Genomic DNA, 27,156 nt, shown 5'->3' on the forward strand with positions numbered 1-27,156 from the left:
TGGCAACTTTACAGAAAAAGTGGGCCAACCTTTGAATTAATGAAGAAAGTGTGACTGTTCAAGCTTAACAGATGACTTCTGAATTTTCTGTTTTCTTTTTTTGAGACAGAATCTCAAGCTGTTGCCCTGGGTAGAGCGCTGTGGTGGCATAGCTCACAGCAACCTCAAACTCTCGGGCTCAAGCGATTCTTTTGCCTCAGCCCCCCAAGTAGCTGGGACTACAGGCACCCGCCACAATGCCCGGCTATTTTTTTGTTGCAGTTGTTGTTGTTGCTTTAGCTGGTCCGGGCCGGGTTTGAACCCACCAGCCTCGGTGTATGTGACTGACGCTCTACCCACGGAGCTACAGGCTCTGCCCAAATTTTCTATTTTCTTTTTGAAGATCAGTACTACTGGGGCAACAAAATGTTAAACTATATTATAATTAACACTAGAACCTTTGTAGTATATTTTAGGCTTTTCAGATAATTAGGCAGAAAACATATAATAGTCCCAAATTCTGCTTATGTCCAGGGGACTCTCAGTTTAACCTGTCTTTTTGCGCCTTGATGCCATATGTGATTGTTTAAAAAACAGTGCTATGTGGAAAATGCTTGATTGCAGTTAGACCCCTGCATGGTGATCCAGGCTGGGGTGAGCTCCCTTTCAGCACAGCTGTTATTTGGGCCAGCCTTGCAGACATTGCACAGGGTGACCCACTGTGACTTCAGGGGAAAGGCTGCAGAGGATAGATGGGTAACTGAATTAAACAGGAGTCCCCTTGTCCTGTGGGGCCCAGAGAAATTATAGAGAAGGGTAACTACACAGCTTTGAGCACTTGTGGCTCACAGAGGAGTCCTGTTCATACATGTGAGAGTCCTCAACAATGGGGCACGTTTAGGGGTTCGAAAATGGATACTAGACATAATTTTTTAAACACAAATGTGACAAATATTAACAAAGTATTATATGAATACATAAAAATGTAACCCAGGAGATGTAGTATATACTATAAAAATGTAGTATTTGTGCAGGTTTTGGGAGTGCTAAAGGGAGGAAGCAAGTTCACTTTTATTTTGAAGCAAATATGCTAAAAGTATGGCAACTATAGGCTCCGATTTTTGTAGAATGACCTTGCTTTTATATCACGTCATTCTTTTCAATAAAAGTGATGGATATATAACTAAATGCAATTTAATTTTTATCACTGTATAAGACTGTAACTATATAAAATTATTCAAAAGTTATTATGTCAATTATGTTAAAATATGTAAATAAATGCAAAGAAAAAAGACAGGGAAAACATTCTAAAATATCAACAGTGGTTAGCTATGTCTGAGCGGCGAGTTTGTGAGAGATCTTTATTTCTTTCTTTGTGCTGTCTGTATTCCTCCCCTTTTTTTCTTTTTGCAAATAACACATTCATTTCATAACAAGAAAAGGAAAAATTTAATGTTTTGTTTTTGCCCCCCTTCCATACTGCTTTGCTGGTGGGAGAGTACCTGATACAACCACCTTGGAAAACAACTGGACGAACCCAGTAAAACGGAAGGTGACTTTCTCCTCTGACCCAGGGACTTCACTTCTAGATATGGATCCTTAGTACAGAGGATGTTTGCAAGGATGTGCAGGGCCACCACGTTCATTGTGTGGCACAGTTGGAAGTGACCTGACACCCTCAGGTACAGAATGAACACACTGCCTTAATATATTAAGACCAAAAGACAGAATGGAGTTAGCTAGCGATCCACATACCTCCACGGATAAGCCACGAAGGCGTAACATTGAGCATAATAATGTGAGTGCACTCACTGCCACACAACTAACTGTACACTGAAAAGCGGTTAAAATGGTCAAGTTGATGTATCTATTTTGCCATAATAAGAAGATATAATTTTAAAAAAGTAACATCAGGTCCATAAAGCAAGTTGAAAAAATAATATGTACAGTGTGAAATTAAGCTTCTAAGTCAATGCTACTTAATTCCTTGCAGATACAGGCGTATTTTTTAGTAGCACAAAAAACCCAAGGTGAGCATGACAAGTTCAGGATGCTGGTTACCTACATGGAAGGAAAGAGGCAGGCACTGTACCACAGTTGGGCAGTTACGTAGCAGGCAGCGGTATCTAGGATGTGTTACTTCTTTAAAAATATGAAGTGAATATGGTGGCAAAATGTTAAGACACATGAAAACTGGGTGGTCGGTAGGTGGGTGTTTATTCTATTACTCTGTTTTTCTGTATGCTTGAATTATATCATCCTAATAAACCCGTAGCCTTTGTCAGAGCACGTGCCCCCATTTCCCCTTTGAACCACAGACAGCGGTTCACACTGACAGTAGCTGTTTTACGTGGATTGGCCAAGGTGTAATGCTCCCTGCCTGTGAGGCCTCTCCTTACCACTCAGAGCTTACCCCACAGGGCAGAATCCAAGTGTCTCTCTTCCTTCAAGTCTACACATCTTAAGTCGGTCTGTTACTCCAATTAATAGCAACACAGGGATAAATTCTGAGAAATGTGATAATAAAGTTTTTAAAAATGAATGAATAGAATAGGGTAATAGTAAAGGCCCTTAGATCAAGTGTTGCTGATCTTGAAGGACTCTGTCATGTAGAGGGAATTCATCTACTGGTTCATCTGAGGCAGCTCTGCTCCACCCTTGGGCTCTGTGCTCTTTCACATTGGCTGTGTCTCTAGGGGACTCGTGGTTCAGAATTGTCATGCTCTTTCAACACAGCAGCCCAGGTTTGATTGTCACTTATTTCGCTGGTTGAGGCTATAAATTCAGATTGTCTGGATTCAAATCCTGGCTCTCACCTGCAACTTGCTTTGCTATTTTGGGTTCTGTAGCCATAAGAGGGAGATTAAATGATAAAATGAGTGTAAAAGCCTGAACTCCCAGGCTGCCACCTAATAAGTTCTCAGCAAAGGTTCCCTGTTACCCTATTATTATCATAATCACAGTTGCATATCATCTTCAGCCCCCAGTGTTCACCCCTGTAAAGTGAAGGGCTTGGTGAAACCCACAGGGCAGAAGCCAAGTGTCTCTCTCGGATTCCAAGAGTATCCAAGTGTATCTGATACTGCTAGCATCCGATACAGCTGTATGCTTGCCAATGAATTGACACTCCTCATAGCAAAGACAGGGAATAGAAAAGAGTAAAAATACTGACAAACATGAAAACTCTGGCCCCTCAGCCACCCTCCACTGGGGGTCTCTTTCTAGAACAAAATCACTAAAATGCCCTCATCCTGTTCTTGAGGCAAATGACTAGATTACAAATCTGTTAATCCTCTATGAGACTTCCCGAGGCAAGCACTGTATCTTATTCTCCTCTGTGGTCACAAACTCTGGATTTGTTCATGGGTGAGGTCAGGAAATGTTTGATGAATGAATTACTATGCACTCCCCAGCTTCTTGGTTCTAACAATGCGCTGACCATTTTGCGTGTTGTGTAAATCTTGAATCATTTGGACCTTGTATTAATGAAATCCCATTTTTGTAATTCTACATAGGTTGGCCAAAATGGGCATCTCATTAAGCCCCTTATTTTAAATCTGTACCTTAAAAAAAAAAATCTGTGGGTCATTCTGTGTTTATTTTCTAGATTACGAGGTTTTGAATTCTTTAGAAGAAAAGTACTATGTGGGATTTAGAAGTATCTGCTAATGATTTTTTTCACGGTTAGGATTTATTAATTACCCTAAAAATACTCCTAACAGCTTTGCCTGATAATCTGAGGACATGAATCTTATTTCCAAATCCTCCCTCTCTCCTCTCTGAGGGAGGTTTTCATTAATGAGGAAAGTGTAGGCAGCTGGTTCTCCTCCGTCTTTGTTCCCAGATACTATCAACTAAGGAGAAATCAAAATCCTTTCCTTTATACTTAAATAAAGAGCAATTTATTAACTCCATGGAGCTGTCTCATAATCCAGAAGTTGCCTTTTTACTCCTAGATGATTTTATTTTTACTGAAATCACAGCTTGGAATATCTATCCAATTACAGGATGAGATTGATAGGATCTAAAACAACCTTTTAAGACCATTCTTTAAAATTACAGCTAACTAGACTTTGGTATCTGTATGGAGATCATTGGAATTCATGATAAACTCTCCCTCTTGGAGTCACCAACTGTTAAAGCTGCTCATCATTGGGTCCAGCCCTTTTGTTTTCAAAAAACTGAGACTATTTATACTCTACTCTTAATAGATTTGATGTGTACTCTTGCAATATGCAACATAGGGGAGTATAAATGTCTTAACACAACAATTAAGTAAGTGAGTTAAAGGCTGTGTTAACCAGTTTGATGTAAGCATTCCAAATTGTATATAAGATCTGCACATTGTACTCCATAAATGCATTCATGTACACAGTTATGATTTAATACAAATAAATAAATAAAATGTTCTCACATGAAAAAATAAAAAAATTCTTTTGTGAAATTTAAAAATAAAAACTGAGGCTAGAGAGATAAATGGATTTCCACTGGAGCAAAGTTGTTTTGATTTTTTCAACAGGAACATTATAAAACAAGACAATAACAAACAGCAAAGAAGTCCAATTTGGGGGTTATCTCCCCCCCCCCATTTTCTCTCTCTCCTTTCCTCCTTTGCTGCAATGACAAATTCAAGAGAACAAGTAGAAGACAGAAGAGGTGAAATAAAAACTGGATTATTGGTTCCTGAAAATGGAAACTTGTGTGTGGTGGGTAATTTCATGAGCCACCCAAGAACATCAGGCTCATAGCATATTGTGGCTACTCTGAGTGCGTGTACAGCTCTGAGGGACATCAGGTAGATTTGCACTCAGGGCTTTCCTTTCATGCCTGGTAAGGAGGCAGTGGAGCTTTTCCACTTTGGTCCTAAGACTGACGGCAGAGCATTTCTTTTCTCTCTAGTGCCATCTTTATCCATGGGAAAGAGGTAGAAAAATGGACAGCCAGGGCTGCAGAGGGTCTTAGCGGGTCCTGGCAATGGCTGTGCTGCCACCTGCCCTGTGCGCCTGGGCTTTCTCAGCCTTGACAAGTATTTGTTATGCGAAACTCCAAGTCCCTATTTAGAACATTTGACCCAATTTTAGAAAAAAACGAGGTGCTTTTATTGTACTTTTTTATTCATTCAACAAATATCTACTGTGTATGGAGAATTGGCCCCCAGGGTTGCCTAACTTTTCGGCTTCTTTGCACCACATTGAAAGAAAGATTGTCGTGTTGGGCCACTCATTTAATATATAAACACTAACGAAAGCTGATGAGCAGGAAAAAAAAGGTTCGTGCATAATTTTTGTGATATCTGCCACCCAGATAAGCAAAAAAGTCCTCACATGATCCACATGTGGCCCAGAGGCCACCGGTTGGACACCCAGGCCAGAAACATGAGCAAGACCCACCATCTTCCTCTAAGAGCTGAGAGTTGAGAACTTTTTATTTCCATAGGAAAGGGCCTTTTGGTGGCATAAAAGCCTGTTTGTACTTCCTGTCTCATGCGTTAGATAAGTCACTTTGTCCTACTAATGGCAGGAAAATGAAGTAGCAGTCATATATTCAGTAGTGAGTAAAATGAAAGTGTCTGTTTCCGTGTGTTGTTCTTGTTTACTTTCCGTCTGTTTCAGCATTACATCATCCTACCAGTTCATATGATACGTATTGCTGTTCACTTCCCTGAAGTCTCCTTTTCCAGACAGATGTAGACATTTTGAAAAGGTATAGGCTATTTCAAAGTCTTGCAAATAACCCCACGTGATTATATAATATAATTCGACAAGGTAGTGAAGAGCCCTTATTTAATCGCTTTGTATCTCATCGTCTCACTAGGCAGGTAAAGCTCTTCACAGTTAAGGTTTAGTAAAGTCATACAATCTTACTGTAAATTAGCAGTAAACATTTAAAAACGACAGACGAGCTATGAAATTTTTTTTGACTTGGGTAATTGAATCCTGATTCAAAACAGTATTTAGCACTAGAATGTAATATCCTACCTACTGCTCAGTCTATTCTCTATCATTATCTTTTGAACCCTATAATTGGACAAACAGGAAGCTATTCCTAATAATAAGTTTGTTGGAAATCATCTGTTTGCTAGAGTCAGGAGTGCACACCGCAATCATATTGAACTAAAGGCAAAACTGCTTACTTTCTGCTTTCCGTTGTTTGTTCTTCTCTGTTACAACAAAGTACAGACACACTACACATCTGGGCAGTCTCAAGCATCTTACAAAAAATTACTGAAAAAACAATCATTTTTCCTGCCTTCCGGGAGTGGGCAACATAAATCTTATTTGCTGCAGGCAGGGTTTTCGTTGAACCTAACCCACACTCTGCCTCCCATGCAGACACATAACTACGCCTAACACGTAACTTGGCAAATAATTTTCCTTCTGGAATTTCCATTAAATCTAATCACATAATTGCTTTATTTGTCTTATGACTGGTTTTATTTTTCAGTGATTCTTCGTTCCTAATAGCCCCGCTCTCCAAACATCAGATTGCGTGGGACTCCGGCACACATAGATTTCCTTTTCCCAGAGATTTAAATCGAAAGGCAACACAAGCCATTATTGGTCTATTTTCAGTGTTCTTTGCCAATAAAAACAGGAGATCAGCATTTTCATGCTGGGTGAAGGTTTCAGGGAGGTGCAACGTTGCTGTCATTATCTTTAGACCAGGCTGCTACCTGCCCCCGCTAATGCCCATGGAATGATGAGCCCATCAAAATAAAAATAAAATAATGAAACGACCAGAGTCAGAGAGTGGGCTGCTGACCTGGACTCCCTGAAAACGTCCCTTTGAATTTAGAGGAGCCTGGATGGTGAAGACCACAGATCATGACAGAACATAAATTCGCCCCATAATGAGATTAGAAAACAGGCAAAATAAACGCCCTGCTGTTGCATTAGAGCCAGGCTCTAATCTGGCGTTTTCCTTGGGAATGATCATTTCCTTTGCAACAGGGAAACCATGGATGCAACAACCTTAAAGCTGGCAGAGTCTGTTTTGCCACCTAGTTATTTTTCATCTTCCTTGTCTTTTTAATAGCAGTTTGGGGGAGGTGTATAAATGAGTTGTGAGTCTTAAAGACTATTACCAAAGTGAGTTACGGGAGTTGATATTCATTATCATCAATCGTGTTCCCCAGACTCCCCTTTGAGGAAAAGTTTGACGACTCCCCTCCCCCTTCTAAACCAGAGCCCCGCTGCGGAGGAGGTGTCGTGACCTCTGGGGTCCTCTCACTCTAGCCTTGAGGATCAAAGGCAGAATAGACTCACTATTGTATTGGGGGGTATTTTTTTAATCTCGGCTGCAACTCTACTACCTAAAACCCCTGGAAACAAATATCACATACTAATGAGCCTTAAGAAAATGCTCAGATCAGGTGAACCACATGGTCTCTGAGCAGAACAAAGGCATCGAGTATGGAGCTTGGTTGCCAGGGACTTCCTTGGTTGGCAGCAGAAGGTAATCTCACCTGGGAGCACAATACCCCCCTCTCATTAAAAAAGCAAGATAGCATCTCCTCCTGGATCCTTTCTGCAGAACCTGATGCAAGTTCATGGGCCGTACGGTCCTTGGTAGTGAGTGGCATTTAATCAAAGCCTTCTGTGAAATAATCTTAGTTTCATGAGCCCTGTAATGTCAGCAAGCAAGTTGTGAAGTCTTTTCAAAAGGAATGGGAGATCAGACTCTGAATTTAGGGGTATTTGATGCTTGTGCTTGGAAATCACAGGCAGTTTAACTCCTCTACATTTTCTAGGGTCCAGGCTAAAGACTCTACTTCTTTGTGAAACTGCAGATTAGGGGTGGATCATTTGCTAGTACCTCAGTTCATAGCATTTTGGCATATTGTTTTTCGTAGGCTGGAAAGAAACCTTAGCAATCTTTCATATTTGCATATGCTGTACATTTGAAAGTTTATGCAGTGCTTATAAACATCATCTTAACTAATGCAACCGTTCTCTTTTTGCAGTTCAAAACTTGTACTGCAAATTCAACTACTTTAAGGGGTAAATTATTTTCTAGCAAATTTAATAAGTTTTTTCCTTTTAATTTTCTATTTCTCTATAGCTTGAGTCTCTACTTGTGTCTACTCTGTTTCTAATTTGTAAATGTCAAATAATTTAAAGTCAATTCTTCTCCCACTCTTAGGATTTTTTTCTATCTGTTAACTCTCTCTTGTCAGATGAAAGGGTTCAAGGGGAGAAAGGCTACTTTTCCTTTAGGAGGAGGCCCATGTTTACCGGTTCTCTCTTCATACTTACCTTTTTTATTTCTGTGACTATTCTTCCTTGCCCACCATATCTGCCTCTAACTTCCCTCTGCACTTCATGTTTACAATTTAAATCATAGGCAGTAAATGAATACACTTTGCCAAGTGCCCAGTACATTTGGAATGTGTTAATGATTATCTAATGGCCTTCCCATGTGTAACATTAGCATTACACAGAGTTAATGTTACAGTTTCACGACACACAATCTCCCTGAAGGAGTTTCTCAAGTTTTGTTTGCTTACCTCATACAAATGAACTTGCTCTTGCGTTACTGCAAAGATCAATAACACGTTGTTTTGCACCAGTTTATCAATGAGTTGTCCAATTGTCGGATATTCCTAAAATTAACAGATAGATTTTTGTGTCACCTTAAGAAAAGAATATAAAATAAAGAAAGGTATATTTATTTTTAAATATGTCTTTTTTATTTTTTTATTTATTTTTTAATTATTATTTTATTTTTTTAATTTTTTTTTTTTTAAAGATACCGTCCTGAGTTTGGCCCTCCAATGCTCACAGACATTATTGTATCTCTCACTCTAAGTAAACAAGTACACTGTCAGCATTATTCACTTAGTTGGTTTAATACTTTTTTCCCCCCAAATCTTATAAGTCTAATGAAGCCCTAAGAGTCAATTCCTTTCAATGTGGTACAGTGGGTTCTGTCACTTCTCAGGTACTTACCAGCAGGCTGAGAATGGTCGAGTGAGAAGGGGGTGGCAGTTAGATGAGGATGTATGTGACTAAGGTGACTCTTGCAGCTCTGAAACTCTCACTGGAACTGGGTAAGTTGAGAAGAGGACAGTGTGCTGAGGAATGACACACTATAACAGTCCTGTGCCCGTTCTTGGTTTGGTGTTATTACCTTTTTAATATCAACAATCTGTTGTATGGGATCTGGCAATATTTTTGCAGGACAATTGAAAACAAGTTGTATTTTTGTTACATTGACATATTCATTTCCAAGTGACAGGAGTACTTTAAAAAAATTAAGTCACTAATTATCAAATTTGAAGATGGACCTCACTGGGGTGAGGAAAACGTGGAGCACATTTGGCTGTCATGTGAATCCAAATGTGGCTAATGTACAAAGAGGAAACCCAAATGAGGGAGTAGGGTTGGTGGTATAGCGGCGAGCATAGCTGCCTTCCAAATGAGGGAGTAGCCCACAAACAATTAAACTAAGGCCATGCCCATCCTGGCAGAAGGGAAGGTCAGCCAGAACAGAAGAACCCTGGGGACTACATCCTCCTCTACCCTAATGCAGTATGTTCATGGAATCTCTGCACTAGACTTTCATCAGAAGTCTTTGTGTATAAGGTTCAAGTTGAAAGATAGTGGAGTTTTGCCCCAAATACTCCGGCATAATGAATAACACTGCTGAATTCAAATGGAGGGGGAGGAAAAGAGGGGAAGGGGAAAGGGGAGGAGGGAGGTGACAGGTAAGCTCTCACCTAAGGTGCACAATGTAAGGGTACACAGCACAACCCCTGAGTAAAGTCCATCTTCAAATTTGATAATTAATGACTTCTTTTATTTTTTTGAAGTACCTGGATATGAATGTGTCAGTGGAACAAAAATACAGCTTGAACTTGATCTATGAAATGCAAACAATGTAACCTAATCATTTGTACCCTCATATTAATATGAAATAAAAAAAAAGAAAGAAAAAAATACTCTGACAAATTACACAGTAGCAAATGTGGCTATGTAATATGCACTTTTTGGATATTTATTAGTAGAGACACCTGATCATATACATCTTGTACACATTCAGTTTCCTCTGCTTTTCAACTACCCAAAACATCACACCCTAAAGCTGAAACACCTCCAGTGCCAGCCCCTCTTATCTCCACATGTTACCACACCTTCATTGGCCGTGCTTGTACCATCAGGGTAGTAGCCCTTCATAGGTGGGGCAGTGGTTTTCTATTCAAATCAAATCTGTTGGTTTAATTCCTGCAACTATATTGTTAAGTTCAAGGTTTAGAACCACATCCTATTGTTTTGTGGCCCAGGAGTCTGGATCAGTTTTAGGGCTATAAGATGTGCTCAAAGGGGGCTATGTGGCAGGCAGGCGTGGAGATGTTCCATGGCTTCTGGAGCAACTTATTTGGAAAGAATGAATTGAACATTTGTTAGGTGAGACAGTCACATTAGGCAATAGGTAGTGTTAGCATCTAGTATCTTGCTACTTTCAAGATGTCTATCCTGGGGCACTTGAAGAGTTACAAGAAAAAGGAAGTGGAAAAAGGATCTGTTTCTCACAGTTTCTTGCCCTCATCAACTAAAAGACTAAATGTGGCTATCTTCACTGATACTGTAACAGGAAAAGTCAGATTTTGTGATTAAAAATATATGTCTATCTGGGGAATACTGCTGATCAAAAGTTAGTGAAAACATTCATGTTGCATTAGTAATTTAGGTTAAGGAGCAGTAGTGAGTAATTTAGAAACTTAAGAGTTTTTAGAGAATAGTTTTTCCAATTGCTATTAGAATTCTAGGTTCTCTTTCTCTCTCACTTTCTCTCTCATACATGTCTTAGACAGCATCATTGTCTTAAGAAGGCACTTAATTTCTCTGTACCATATTTTCTCAAGTGTTAAATAGGGATAATATGACCTTGCCAGGTTCCTGCTTCAGAAGTCAATTTTATTTCATACATTAGTCACCACCCACTGTGTTCCAGGCACTGTGCTCTGGGGAAGCAGAGATAATAAACCCATCCTGGCCCTGAAGATTACACAATAGAGAAAGATAGATAGATGAAAGCAAACGCATTTCCATATAGAGATGTGTAAGAAGACATCTGTGTATGAAAGGAAAGAAGATTGCCTCTCACCCTAGCAAGGTCAAGGAGGCTCTTTGGGGGTAGTGGTGATTGATCTGGCTTTTAAAGGATAATTAAGAGTTTCTCAGCAGCCTAGGAGAGAAGGGCATTCCAGACAGAGGGAATAACAAATATATGCACCAGCTTGGCAGCCTCAGTCTTTTCAGGGGAAACAGGTGGATATGTAGTGTTCTGTTCAGGACAGGGGGAGACCATGTATGTCAAAAGAGCTCTCAAAATTTTTCCTGGTTTTAGAAAAGTCAAGTGTCTTTTTTGCTGTTGTTGTTGAATGCCACCGGCATTTTTTAAGTGGCAGAAAATAAGCCAAAGCTAAATAAACACTAGCCATACCTGACTAGTTGTTTCCCAGGGAGCCCCATGGTCCGTGAAAGCATGGTGTGACTTAGGGACCTCATTCACGATGACCCCTTATAGCTACTACTCTGGCCTGGGTCCCCTTTGGGGGGGTCTGTGGTAAACAAAAGAAAGAGCTGCCAGGGCTGATTCACCAGCCCCAGGCTCTTTGAAAAGTTGGGGGAGATTCTAGGATCACCTGTGTCGTAGCAGATCCAAACTTCCCATATGTGCTCATGGTCTACCTATGCTCCAGTGGGACATTTTGTGACAGCAAGAACTGAGGGGGTGAAAATCGTTAATCTCAAATCAGAAAATGGGTGCTGCAATTACTTCATTTGCCTACTTACAGCCCTGAAAACAGCATAGAGTGCAGGTTACACACCAGAACTGTTGACATGGAGTATTCATTCTTGCTGTCCAAGTGACAGAGCCCATCGTTAGGAATGACAATGCCTGCCAGCTTGCTGTCCATTCCAAAATGAGAATCGGCATCACTCACAAAGACCAGGAGGTGAAGGGAATCGTTCCGCCAGCCGATTTTTTCCTACAATGAGAAAGAAACATCTGTTGTATTGGAGACAGGTAGGTATTTATTGAGTGTGGATCAATTATGCTTGGACACATAAACAACATATTGCCGCTCCATCTATTTTGGTCTTTTTCATCTACTGTGAGTTGATAATATTAATATTTTAAAAGCATGAAATTCTGTGACATTCGCTTTTTTCTGCATAACATCTTCAGATGATCTATGCTTTAGAAAAAATAGCTCCGCTACAATCAGTTTTTGGTTGATCTGACTTCTATATAATTAGTTATTGTTACTGTCCAGCTTTCAATTTAAATCAGAGAACTGAGGACAAGAAAGCAGAGACGATCACAGATAATCCCAAATCCAAACGGAAGTGAAAATCGTCAAAGTGCAAAACAAAGTGAACTCAAAGCAAGCCTGTTTTGTTTAAATGTCACCCAACATTTAGGCACATATTCCTCTCTCTAATGATATTATTCAAAAATTATAAACCTAATACAAAGATAAGAATTACTTATTAAGGTGGGACCCAATGTCCTGGTAGTTAAGACTGTGGAAAAATGCATCCTGGCTGCTCTGTCCCACCTTATTCCTTTCCTTTCTCTTCTAACTCCTTGGCCTTCCTACCTTCTAGAAGCCTCAGCACTGTTCATGTCTTGTTATGTGTATTTTCCACAAAGGGCAGTTGCCTAAAGACAAGGCAATCATTCTGGTGGGTATTTGTCAGATAGTCAAGGAAGAGCAGCGTTTCTGCAATGTCCTGGAGCCCGTGTAACTTATGATGCTCACTTTGTTGGTTCAAAGCAATAGGTGTGTAATCCTGTGCATTGGTATATTCTGATTCAGGACATTTGTAGTTTTTCATTAATGTTCTTACCTTTGACTTTTTTTCCCACCATGGCTAATCCAAAAGCTAATTAATCTGATCTTGGTCTTTGAAAATCAATCATACATATTGTTTCAACTAAATTTTCCCAATACGTTAGAACAATAATTTTCTTAGATTATTGAAAAGGCATAGAAGTATTCTGCATTTCCAAGTCATTTAATCAAAAATGTTGTGAAAATTTCATGCTTTAAGAAATACAGCAACTAAAGGAAAGAACATTAGCTCAGCTTTCCAAGCAGATTTGTTACTAAGAGATGAAATTTATGTTAGCAGACTACAACACCACTCCCCTCACCAGTACCTTGCACACAGCAGCTTGCATAATTGCATCAAATCCACCTTCGGGTGTGTCTATATTAGCAGAAATTTTCTGATTCTTCACAATTTCATTGAATCTTTCAGCATCATTCGTCAAGGGCAAAATGTGCTTGAATCCAAATGTAGGCAAGCAGGAATATGGAATACTACTGCAAAGGTAAGAAGCAAAAATATTCTGGATGAAATACGACACAACTCACAATTAGTAGATAGGATATCCTAGCAACATTTCCTTAAGTGAAGATTAATTTGTCTAAAGCACCCTGACTGTAACTTGGCTATGATTCTAACTGTTGAGGCTACTGTTATCATCTTTCACCCTCCCCTTCCATGGTGACCGTATCCCATAACACTTATTTAGAAGTTATTGTGTGTCTTGTTCTGGCTCAAACTCAGATAATCAAATGATCAGACTCTCACCTCCTCTCTGTGTACGTGTGTGTATGTGTATAATCACAACCTTCTCTTGCCTTCCAACCAAAGCCCACCATTAAGTTTACATGATGACAATTCTTTTGAATTCTTATCAACTCAAGCTGCCATCAGGTATGAGTCACTCTGTAGCAAGACCAGAGAGGAACTAGTCTTTTTCCTCCTCTGATTCCTCCTGCACTCCCAGCATTGCCTGCCAAGGGCCTCAAAATCACAGAAGGGCTCTTGGTTCTAAAGTCCAACTCTACTGTGATTGAATCCATCGCTGTGGGCCAGGCCAGGGATAAAACTACCACTTAAAAATGCCATGTTAGGATGGAATCGTCACTAAAGGGATCAGTGTCGGACAGAAAGGGCTGATCATGAATTCAGTCCGCATCTTATTGGAAAGATAGTTACTAGCTGTGCGTGAAACTTTGAGCAAGTTACTCAACACTTCTGAGCTTTGGGGTTTTAAAATGAGGATCATAGCATAGAGCAGAGGTGCTCAAAGTGAGGTCCCTAGACTAACAGCATGAGCATCACCTGGGAAATTGCTAGAAATGCAGTATCTGGAGTGCTCCTGAGTTAGAAATGCTGGCTGTGGGCTCAGCAATCTGTAGGCTAAAGTTTGGGAACCATTGGTGTAGAAGTACAGAAGGAGTAGCACCCAGTGAGGGTGTGGGGTGCCACCTGGGGAAGAGCCACTTGACCCTGGACGAGCACAGGGAGGCTCTGCTCTGGGCTTCAGCTCTGCACGTCAGCACTGGAAGGTGCATCTCCCAGGGCCAGGCTCTAGTTCATCAAGTTCATCTGCCTGAGGTATATAGTCAATCCTCATTGTTCCTAGATTCTGTATTCCTGAATTCATCTACTCCCTAGAATTTATTTGTAAGCCCCAAATCAATACTTGCAGTGTTTTCTCAGTCATCCATGCACTTGCACGAAGGCAAAAAACAAACAAAAACATGTCTCCCTTTGGGCACATTCCCAGTTGAGGTCAACAGGGTGAGGCTCTGCCTCCTTATTTCTCCTCTTCTCCTGGAAGCATGTGTCCTTGTCATGATCTATTTAGTGCCACATTCTTTTCTTTTGTGTGCTTTTCACTGATAATTTCACGGTTTAAAATGGCCCCCAAACATAATGCTAAAATGCTGTTTAGTGTCTTAAGTACGAGAAGGCCCCGATGTGTCTTATGGAGAAAGTCTGTGTGTGAGATAAGCCTCATTCAGGCTTGAGTGATAGTGCACTATATAACTAACATGACCATCATGAATAATTAAAATAGACTGTTTACAAATCAGAACAATTACAGGGTTTTTTACACTGAGTAATGAATCTGTCCCTGGGACCAGAATGCTGGTGTCTGTGAGTGCAAGCACTTTCTGCCTGTCAGTCGTCTTTCGTGGAAAGCAGGGAGGAATCTGATGAATCTCCAGGCTTCACAACTGGGGAGGTAGAGGCCCTGGCCTTGAGTGGCACAGCCCGGGATGTCCCAAGGAAGCCACCTCCAGAGTGGATGCTCTTGATCACATCTGGCCCCTCGCCCAGCTGGGGTCTGCTTCCTCAGCTGACAAAAGCCCGAAGAGCTCTAACAGCCAATGGGACTGGAAACTCTGCAAGTGCCTGAACTGAGGCTCTTGAGTGGGCGTATCCCACACTTGCCTCCGTGAACCCTCTTTCTCTGCCCTGCCCTAGCTCACAAGAACTGTTGATTCTTTCAGCTGTATCCTGACACCTAGTCTGTTGGGCCCAGAAGAAAAGTCGGTTGCTTCCAGGTAACTTTTCATATTTCTTTTCTGATTAATTCTGTCTAACTTTAACTCTCAGAAGGCAATCTTATTCTCTTATTTTTAATATGGTGCATCAGATTTTATTGAAACTCTGAAGCGCTGACCACAGATGGTATCTGTGTAACAGAGTTGTTTTGAGGCTTGAATGAGATAAAATATGCAAAGCACACAGCTTTCGGAGTAGATGCTTAATGAACAGTAGCATTAGTTCTGACATAGATCATATCACACAGTCTAGCACAAATCCGAGGACAGATAATAAATTTAGCTAACAATATCTCTAGAATCATGGGTTTTTTCCCTGAGTAAAATAATAATGCACATTCATTGAAGAAAATTTGGGTTTTATATAAGAGCATATAGAAGAAAATATAAATTGTAATGGCTGTGAGATGATCATGGTTTTTTGGATTATCTCTCTATTGCTAAATATTTATTTTGGAGTTCTTTCTGTAGTTAAATTATATATCTTTGCTTAAAATAAATTCTTTGATGGGGGATTGCTAGGCTGCCTTTTGACCCATATTTGCAAATTCCTTTCCAAAAAGTTTGTATCAGTTGTCATTTTTTATATTAGTGTGTGATACTGCATCATTGAAGAAAAAACCAAAACTGTATTAGTTTGTGAAAAATGGCATCTGAGTATTATTAATTTTCATTTTATTACTACTGAGACTGAATACTTAATCATATCTATTGACATTTTATATTTATTTTTTTCTTTTGTTAATTGTCAGCTTATATCCTTTGCTCATTTTCTTTTTTCTTTTACTTTTTGTTTTTGTGAGACAGGGTCTTGCTCTGTTGCCTGGGCTGGAGCCCAATGGTGTCATCATAGCTTTCTACAACCTCAAACTCCTAAGCTCAAACCATCCTCCTCCCTCAGGCTCGAGAGTACCAGGGACCACAGGATGGGCCACCATACTCAGCTAATTGTGGTTTTTTGTTTACGCTTTTTTTTTTTTGAGGCAAGGTCTTGCCCCTCGCTCAGAATGATCTTAAATTCCTGATCTCAAGCAAGAGATCCTTCTGCCATGGGCTCTCAGAGTGCTAGGATTATAGGTGGGAACCATTGCCCTTTGACCCTTTGCTCATTTTCTTATTCTAATTTAAGCCTAAGAACTTTCTTACAATATTAACCTATTATTTTTGTAGTGTGTCTTTTACTTTGATGATGGTTTTGGATACATACCTTAAAACTTTCCTTGCAGTCAAATTTTTTTGACAAATTTGAGATATTTTAAAGTACAATATAAGGAAGAGGTCTAATTCTTTTTACAAGTAGTTATCGTGTTGAATGACAATGATTTTGGATTTGTCCTTATTGCCCTTACAGTGTTTAAAGCAGCTGTGGAATGGTAGAAGGCACATTAGATTTAGAACACAAAGAATGAACAGTTATCTAACCTTGGGCAAGTTACTTAACTCTATTGGGCCTCAGTGTCCTCATCCATAAAACAGGAGTGATAATTATAATATCTATGTCAAAAAGTTGCTGTAAAGATTGTATGAGATTACGCATATAACCATGTTAGGTATACCACTGTTCCTGGGCCCTAACTATTCTTGGAAATTGTTTAATCTTTTATTTGGGGCTGTTGGTCTGTACCATACCAAAATGACATTTTAGCATTTTCTACAATGAAAGAACTAGCAGTAGTATCTTTTTGTGAGAAATCTGCTGGTTAGAATTATCTGTTACATAGATCTTACTAGAACTTTATTCTTTTGGAAAGGGGAGCAAAACTTTAACTTATGAAACAGATTCATGTGATGAGAGACCATGGAGCTAAAGCAATGCGAGTCAGAGCCGGGTCAACCCAGGACAGTTTGAGTGTAGACTGCCTGTTTGGGTCAGAATTCTTCTTCTACCAAATTCTTATATTTAATTGTTTTCTTTCTTAGTGTAGCAAGAAGGAAATAGGTGCTTTTCACCAAATGACTTGATTTTGAGTCCCCCCGCCCCCACAGCAAGAGATTTGCATTTAAAATATAGGATGATCATGAAACACAATACAAAGAAGTACTATTTACATTCTTTGTTAAGATTTTAAATAAATATCCATAAAATAAGACTATAATGATGTATACCAAAAGGTTAACGTCATCTTTTCCTGCGTGGGGTTAGAAATCATTTCTGTTTTCTCTCTTTCTTCTCTATTTTCCACAGGCTTATTACCATTGTAATAATTACCTATGTGCTATATAACTCATATGTGATGATGTGTGTGTACATATAGGAAATCCACTTACACATTTTATGGTTTAGTCTTATCTTTTGTAAAACTACAATGAATTCCTCACTTTTGGGACCAAATTCAAAATAAAACAAAGACAAACACCACAGCATACAAAATAACAAAACAATGCTTAAAAACATCCTTCAAAAGGTTTGATAGAAACACAAATTTTACTAACACAAAACACAATCACTAACACAAAACTTTTGTGCTATTAACTGTTTTAAGATGCACATTGAACTCATTTATAAATACGAAAATGAAGAAAAAAATTTTTTTTTTTACTAAATCATACAGCAGGTAAAGGAAACTCTTTTGAAACTGTAAACTGCTTCAACATTGTTACAAGGTGAAATAAATTTTTTGTGACTACTCTCCACCCAATGAAAATAGAGAAAGCTTCTCCAAAAAGCAGTAGAAATTGGATTAAAGGGGTGGTCTTTCTTTCTTTTTTAGAGGTGAAGTCTTGCTATGTTGACAAGGCTCAAACCCCTGGGCTCAAGCAGGCCTCCCACCTCAGCCTCTTGAGTAGATGGGACTATAGACAAGCGCCCCTGTGCATGGATTTTAAAGTTAAGTACGCACTCACACACACAAGAAAAGAAAGAAAGAAAAAGGAAGGAAGGGAGGGAGGGAGAAAGGAGAAGGAAAGAAGGAAAGAAGGAAGGAAGGAAAAGGAAAAGTGGTACACAGCCCCATGAGGTTCCCTGAGTCCTTTCTGGAGGTCTTTAAGTTCAAACTATGTTGACAGTAATTGAATAATGTCATTTTCATATTTTCCTGTGGTGACACTTACAGGAAAGCAGGAGTAAGTAAAAGTGCTGATGCCTTGGCACATATCAAGGCTGCAGCACCAAACCGTACTGGGTGTCCTTATATTTTTTACCAACAATCATTTACCATAATAATAAAAAAAGAAAAGAAAAATAAATAAATAAATAAAATAAAAGATAAAAGACCGGGTGCAGTGGCTTATGCCTGTAATCCTAGCACTCTGGGAGGCTGAGGTGGGTAGATTGCCTGAGCTCAGGAGTTTGAGACCAGCCTAAGCCAGAGTGAGACCCCTTCTATAATAAAACAGCTGGGCATTGTGGCAGGCTCCTGTAGTCCCAGCTACTTGGGAGGCTGAGGCAAGAGAATCACTTAAGCCCAAGAGTTTGAGGTTCCTGTGAGCTGTGACCCCACAGCACTCTACCAAAGGGAGCAAAGTGAGACTCTGTCTCAAAAACAAAAACAAAAATAACCCCCCAAAAAACCAGAAACAAATAATAATAATAACTGGTTTTCCTTGATTGCCCTCAATGAAGCAATAAAAGTTATTAATTTTATTAAGTATACATCTTTGAATACATGAGCTTTTATTTCAATGCATGGGAAATATGCGTAAAGGTGTTTCTGCTGCACACTGAAAAACTTTTATGGAGGAAAAGTATTTATTTATGCAGTTGTTTGACCTGAACTGGCTCTGCTTTACAGAACACTATTTTTATGTCATAGAATGACCAACAGGAAGACTATTATTCCATAATAAGTGTTTGGCAGACATGTTTTTAAAAAATGAACGTAATGTGACTGCCACTTCAAAGAAAACAACGGCCAGAATTTGACAAAATTTGAGGTAAGTGGAAAGAAGTTTGGAAAATTTTCATCTACTACTTGTGGGATTAACAATACTTCCAAATACTTCAAGACTTCATCTGATAGGAAGGGAGATGATATTAACAGATGTAACTTTTTTTATATTGCATCGTGAAATCTGGAAGACCTGCATAATTCAGTAAAACAATATTTTTCAAAGGACTGAAGCATCATATTACAAAATCACACATTGGTAAAAATGCCATTCAAAGTGCAAAATAGACCAATGGATTTTAATGTGACAGAATGTGAGATATTCATTGATTTTTTTCAGTAATATCAGAAAACAATGTCCATAGTCATTGGAAAAAGCTATTAAATGCCTCTCCCTTTTCCACCTATATTTCTTTCTTTCTTTCTTTCTTTTTTTTTTTTTGTAGTTTTGGCCGGGGCCGGGTTTGAACCCACCACCTCCGGCATATGGGGCCAGCGCCCTACTCCTTTGGGCCACAGGTGCCACCCCACCACTTGTATTTCTATATAAGGATTGACTTTATTTATGGAACATAACCAAAAAAAAAAATTCAACAGATTAATTGCAGAATCAGATATGAGCATACAGTTGTCTTCTATTAAACCAGATATTTAAGAGATTGGTAAAAATGTAAAACCCAATCTGTTTCAGAACAGAAGATTTACCGAAGGTGGGGAGACAAGATGGCGGACTGAAGCCAGCTTTCAACAAAGGCTCCCGTCCAGAAGGAGAGTTAAGGGACAGGAATTTAGTAAGTATCCTGGTGGACTTGAGCCTCACCAAGAGAGAAGGCTGAAGAACGCACATCAACACCGCTGAGGCAAGCTGTGATCACAAGGACGCAAACAAAAGGTACAAAATCCACCACCAAGCGGACGGGAGTCCCCCTCCCCCATGAGACCGGCTCAAGAGCCCCAAAATTGAACAAGCGGGCAGAAATTAAAGGCCCTCCCACTACACTCCACGGGAGAGACCTTCTAAAAACTGGACCTACCTCCCCTACTGGGGTGCCGTGGCGTTCTCCTGCCGGACATAGGGCTGAATAAAACTTTGGGAATCCTTTGCCGGCAACCCTGAATCCCCGGCGCTCCCCTCCCGCCCACTGAGGTCTGGAGGCCTGTCCCCTAGGACTTCGGATCCTTGGGTGATTTCTCAAGGGGAGTGGACAGTCCCCGAGTTGCGACTGGTCAGCATTGACTCTGAGGCGCGCGAGTGAGGAGAGGGCACCGGGCTGAGGGGGAGTCAGCCTCGCGCACTTCCCTGCGGTGCAGTACAGCAACCCTCCCCGGGCATACGGGCCCAAGACTGAATAAGACTCTGGCCTCCCCGCTGAGACCTGAGAACCCCTACTCTCACTCGGGGTCTGAGGGCCTATCCCCCAGGAGTTCGGCTCCTTGGGTGATTTCTTGAGGGGAGAGCACAGTGCCTGAGCTGCGTCAGGTCAGCGCTGACTCTGGGATACGTGAGCGAGGAGAGGGCACTCTGCTGAGGGGAAATCAAGCCTTGGCGGCACTTCCCTGCGGTGCAGTGCAGGAGCCCTCCCCGGACCGTAGTATTGCGTGAAACTGAATGAAACTCTAGCTTCCCCCCCCCCCACTCCCAATCGGGGTCTGGGGGCTCATCCCCCAAGAGTTCTGATTCTTGGGGGATCTCTTAAGGGGTGTGAACCCAGCACAAACTGCGGCCGCTCAGTGCTGACTCTGGGGCGCGGGACAGAGGAGAAAAGGGTCGCCTGAGTGCCCACACCAGAGCAGCAGTTCCCTGGAGGTAGATCAACAGCTGTTTTTTCTTTAACGGCAGAACACTCACTTCTGGATATTCTGAGGCCACACCCCCTGTCTCCCTGGGCAACCAGAGGAGGCCACCAGGTGACGCCTCACAAACCCGGGAAGCTTCCAGGGCGGGGCCGACCCAGAGAGGTGTTCAGACGCAATTCTCCAGCAGCAAAGACGTTTGAACTCAAAACAGCCCGTCTTCTGTAGGCGACGACAGGAACAGAGACAGAACCTCACAAAGTTGTCTGTTCTGTTCTGTTCTGTTAGCAGCATCCATCAGGGACGGGGCTAAGCCTGAGTGAACACCTCCTTCCCATCACCTGCATCAAACACTCAAAGATGTCAGGCCCCATCTCCTCCTGCTAGATAGCGGCAGTCTGCGGGGGCCTGGCAGACTTCCTTGCGATTCAGGCAGTTGCAAATCCCTGGAGTGTCTGTTCACTGCAGGCAACTGGGTTAGCCATCTGCAGAGATACCAGTGACTGGGTCCGACGGAGGGGCAAAGTGGGGAAGGAGACGTCAACCTTCCTAGACTGCTCTGTTTGCTGGGTGGCTCCTCCTGACTCCACGCTGCACTGGGGTGAACTGTGTCAGAGGAGTAACCAGGCCCCTGTGATCCAGTTCCCAGAGACCTCTTGAACCCTTCCACCCGAGACAAGTGCCGATTGAGACAGTTGATTCGGACCTTTTGAACTGGGCTAATAGACTGAGGACTTTTCAGGCGGTGCCCTGGGTGTGCGATTGTAGGAAGGTTTGATTCTCCTTTTCCAACTGGGGCCAGAGGTGGGCAGGCGGGGTGACTTAATTGCTGATTTTTCCACACAGCTGAGACTTCAAGCCAGAGTAGAAGTTGCAATAGGATCGAACAGAAACCAGCTGAAAACAAGACAGAACCACTTTGCTCCACCACACCAGACAGGGCCCCAGTTTCTCAGGCCACAACACTGTACGGGCTCTCGATAAAACCCCAGGGGAAAAACCAAAGGGAGTAAACCATGGGGCGGAATCAGCGGAAAAACTCTGGTAACATGAATAACCAGAATAGATCAACCCCCCCAAGAAAAGATACGGCAGATGTGATTGAAGATCCCATTCATAAACAACTGGCTGAGATGTCAGAAGTCGAATTCAGAATTTGGTTTGCAGACAAGATCAATAAAATGGAATTAGGAATTCGAGGAGAAATTCAAAAATTGTCTCAAGAATTTAACGAATTTAAAGACAAAACCACCAAAGACTTAGACACACTGAAACAAGAACTTACAGCCCTCAAAGATATGAAAAATACAGTAGAATCCCTCAGTAACAGAGTGGAGCAAGCAGAAGAAAGGATTTCTGACATTGAAGATAAAGTCTTCGAACGCTCCCAATCTCTCAAAGAGGAAGAGAAATGGAGAGCAAAAACGGATCACTCACTCAGAGAACTCTCAGATAATTCGAAAAAAAACAACGTAAGGGTTATAGGAATTCCGGAGAACGATGAAGTGGCTGCCAAGGGCACAGAGGCCCTTCTACATGAAATTATGAAAGAAAATTTTCCAGACATGCCCAGAGAATTTGAAATTCAGATAGCAGACAGCTTCAGAACCCCAGCACGATTCAACCCCAATAAGCCATCTCCCAGACATATCATAATTAGCTTCACTAAAGTTAACATGAAAGAGAAGATTCTCAAAGCAACCCGGCAAAAGAAAACTATAACGTACAAAGGTAAGAATATTAGAATAACTGCAGATCTCTCTGCTGAAACTTTTCAAGCAAGAAGAGGCTGGTCATCAACTTTTAATCTCCTCAAGCAAAAAAACTTTCAACCCAGGATCTTGTATCCAGCTAAACTGAGTTTCATCTATGATGGAGAAATTAAATACTTCAATGACATTCATATGTTGAAAAAATTTGCCATAAGTAAACCAGCTCTTCAGGATGTTCTCAGACCTATCCTCCACAATGACCAACCCAATCCTATACCACAAAAGTAAAATCACCCAGAAACTTCGGATCAAACTCCAACTTCCACACTGGCGAAAGGATTAAAAATGTCCACTGGACCTTTGAAAAACTCGACACCCGAAATTCCACCAGACTTATCAATACTCTCCATCAATGTGAATGGCTTAAACTGTCCTCTAAAGAGGCATAGGTTAGCTGACTGGATACAAAAACTCAAGCCAGATATTTGTTGCATACAAGAGTCACATCTCAACTTAAAAGACAAATACAGACTCAGGGTGAAAGGATGGTCATCCATATTTCAGGCAAATGGTAATCAGAAAAAAGCAGGTGTTGCAATTTTATTTGCAGATACAGTAGGCTTTAAACCATCAAAAGTAAGGAAAGACAAGAATGGTCACTTCATATTTGTTAAGGGTAATACTCAATATGACGAGATCTCAATTATTAATATCTATGCACCCAACCAGAATGCACCTCAATTTATAAGAGAAACTCTAACAGACATGAGTAACTTGATTTCCTCCAGCTCCATAATCGTCGGAGATTTCAACACTCCCTTGACAGTGTTGGATCGATCCTCCAGAAAGAAGCTGAGCAAAGAAATCTAACCATCCAATATTTAGATTTAGCAGACATCTACAGAACATTTCATCCCAACAAAACTGAATACACATACTTCTCATCAGCCCACGGAACTTACTCCAAAATTGATCACATTTTAGGTCACAAGTCTAACCTCAGTAAATTTAAAGGAATAGAAATTATTCCATGCATCTTCTCGGACCATCATGGAATAAAACTTGAATTGAGTAACAACAGGAATCTGCATACCCATACAAAAACATGGAAGTTAAATAACCTTATGCTGAATGATAGCTGGGTCAGAGATGAGATTAAGAAAGAAATCACCAATTTTTTGGAACAAAATGACAATGAAGACACAAACTATCAGAACCTCTGGGACACTGCAAAGGCAGTTCTAAGAGGGAAATTTATAGCACTGCAAGCCTTCCTCAAGAGAACGGAAAGAGAGGAAGTTAACAACTTAATGGGACATCTCACGCAACTGGAAAAGGAAGAACATTCCAACCCCAAACCCAGTAGAAGAAAAGAAATAACCAAAATTAGAGCAGAATTAAATGAAATTGAAAACAAAAGAATAATACAACAGATCAATAAATCAAAAAGCTGGTTTTTTGAAAAGGTCAATAAATTAGATAAACCTCTGGCCAACCTAATCAGGAAAAAAAGAGTAAAATCCCTAATATCATCAATCAGAAACAACAAAGACGAAATAACCACAGACTCATCAGAAATCCAAAAAATCCTTAATGAATATTACAAGAAACTTTATTCTCAGAAATACGAAAATCTGAAGGAAATAGACCGATACTTGGAAGCACACCACCTTCCAAGACTTAACCAGAATCAAGTGGAAATGTTGAACAGACCCATATCAAGTTCAGAAATAGCATCAACTATACAAAACCTCCCTAAAAAGAAAAGCCCGGGACCAGATGGTTTCACGTCAGAATTCTACCAAACCTTTAAAGAGGAATTAGTACCTATATTACTCAACCTGTTCCAAAATGTAGAAAAAGAAGGAAGACTACCCAACACGTTCTATGAAGCAAACATCACCCTGATCCCCAAACCAGGAAAAGACCCAACAAGAAAAGAAAATTATAGACCAATATCACTAATGAATATAGATGCAAAAATATTCAACAAGATCCTAACAAACAGAATCCAGCAACACATCAAACAAATTATACATCATGACCAAGTTGGTTTTATCCCAGGGTCTCAAGGCTGGTTCAATATACGTAAATCTATAAATGTAATTCAGCACATAAACAAATTAAAAAACAAAGACCATATGATTCTCTCAATTGATGCAGAAAAAGCTTTTGATAACATCCAGCATCCCTTCATGATCAGAACACTCAAGAAAATTGGTCTAGAAGGGACTTTTCTTAAACTGATAGAGGCTATCTACAGCAAACCCACAGCCAATATCATATTGAATGGAGTTAAATTGGAATCATTTCCACTCAGATCAGGAACCAGACAAGGCTGCCCATTGTCTCCATTGCTTTTCAACATTGTAATGGAAGTTTTAGCCACCGCAATTAGGGAAGAAAAGGCGATCAAGGGTATCCATATAGGGTCAGAAGAGATCAAACTCTCGCTCTTCGCAGATGATATGATTGTGTATCTGGAAAACACTAGGGACTCTACTACAAAACTCCTAGAAGTGATCAAGGAATACAGCAGCGTCTCAGGTTACAAAATCAACATTCATAAATCGGTAGCCTTTATATACACCAACAACAGTCAAATTGAAAAAGCAGTTAAGGACTCTATCCCATTCACAGTAGTGCCAAAGAAGATGAAATATTTGGGAATTTACCTAACAAAAGACGTGAAAGATCTCTATAAAGAGAACTATGAAACTCTAAGAAAAGAAATAGCTAAAAATGTTAACAAATGGAAAAACATACCATGCTCATGGCTAGGAAGAATCAACATTATCAAAATGTCCATACTACCCAAAGCAATATATAATTTCAACGCACTCCCTATTAAAGCTCCACTGTCATATTTTAAAGATCTTGAAAAAACTTTACTTCGTTTTATATGGAATCAGAAAAAACCTCGAATAGCCAAGACATTACTCAGAAATAAAAACAAAACAGGAGGAATCACACTACCAGACCTCAGACTTTACTACAAATCGATAGTGATCAAAACAGCATGGTATTGGCACAAAAACAGAGAAGTAGACATCTGGAACAGAATAGAGAACCAAGAGATGAATCCAGCTACTTACCGCTATTTGATTTTTGACAAGCCAATTAAAAACATTCAGTGGGGAAAAGATTCCCTATTTAACAAATGGTGCTGGGTGAACTGGCTGGCAACCTGCAGAAGACTGAAATTGGACCCACACCTTTCACCATTAACTAAGATAGACTCTCATTGGATTAAAGATTTAAACTTAAGACATGAAACTATAAAAATACTAGAGGAGAATGCAGGGAAAACCCTTGAAGAAATTGGTCTGGGTGAGTATTTCATGAGGAGAACCCCCCGGGCAATTGAAGCAGCTTCAAAAATACACTACTGGGACTTGATCAAACTAAAAAGCTTCTGCACAGCTAAGAACACAGTAAGCAGAGCAAGCAGACAGCCCTCAGAATGGGAGAAGATATTTGCAGGGTATATCTCTGACAAAGGTTTAATAACCAGAATCCACAGAGAACTCAAACGCATCAGCAAGAAAAAAACAAGGGATCCCATTGCAGGCTGGGCAAGGGATTTGAAGAGAAACTTCTCTGAAGAAGACAGGCGCACGGCCTTCAGACATATGAAAAAATGCTCATCATCTTTAATCATCAGAGAAATGCAAATCAAAACTACTTTGAGATATCATCTAACTCCAGCGAGACTAGCCTATATCACAAAATCTCAAGACCAGAGATGTTGGCGTGGATGCGGAGAAACGGGAACACTTCTGCACTGCTGGTGGGAATGCAAATTAATACATTCCTTTTGGAAAGGTATATGGAGAACACTCAGAGATCTAAAAATAGATCTGCCATTCAATCCTGTAATTCCTCTGCTGGGCATATATCCAGAAGACCAAAAATCACAACATAACAAAGATATTTGTACCAGAATGTTTATTGCAGCCCAATTCATAATAGCTAAGTCATGGAAAAAGCCCAAGGGCCCATCGATCCACGAATGGATTAATAAATTGTGGTATATGTATACCATGGAATACTATGCAGCCTTAAAGAAAGATGGAGACTTTACCTCTTTCATGTTTACATGGATGGAGCTGGAACATATTCTTCTTAGTAAAGTATCCCAAGAATGGAAGAAAAAATACCCAATGTACACAGCTCTACTATGAAACTAATTTGGGACTCTCACATGAAAGCTATAACCCAGCTACAACTTAACAATAGGGAGAAGTGGGAAGGGGGGGGTGGGTAGAGGGAGGGGAATCGGTGGGATCACACCTGTGGTGCATATTACAGGGGTATTTGCGAAACTTGGTAAATGTAGAATGTAAATGTTTTGGCACAGTAACTGAGATAACGCCGGAAAGGCTATGTTAACCACTGTGATAAAAATGTGTCAAATGGTTTATGAAGTGAGTGTATGATGCCCCATAATCATATCATTATATAC

At 40.4% G+C, this 27,156-nt stretch overlaps 1 protein-coding gene across 6 annotated transcripts in view; it reads right to left on the reverse strand.

The window, feature by feature from the left end:
* The window catches only part of ITGB6 (integrin subunit beta 6), a 160,452-nt gene that overhangs the window by 59,551 nt on the left and 73,745 nt on the right, over positions 1–27,156 (reverse strand). For all 6 annotated transcript variants that reach the window (XR_008381307.1, XM_053598067.1, XM_053598066.1 and 3 more), the window contains 3 exons: positions 13,153–13,318; positions 11,813–11,974; positions 8,486–8,581 (listed from right to left, as the gene is read on the reverse strand). Coding sequence is in view for 5 of the 6 variants with exons in the window: in XM_053598067.1 (XP_053454042.1) it covers positions 8,486–8,581; positions 11,813–11,974; positions 13,153–13,318 (424 nt within the window). In the remaining variant the exon portion in view is untranslated. The remainder of the gene's footprint in view (positions 1–8,485; positions 8,582–11,812; positions 11,975–13,152; positions 13,319–27,156) is intronic.

The sequence above is a fragment of the Nycticebus coucang genome, chromosome 7 (genome assembly GCF_027406575.1).
Source record: "Nycticebus coucang isolate mNycCou1 chromosome 7, mNycCou1.pri, whole genome shotgun sequence".
Lineage (NCBI taxonomy): Eukaryota > Metazoa > Chordata > Mammalia > Primates > Lorisidae > Nycticebus > Nycticebus coucang.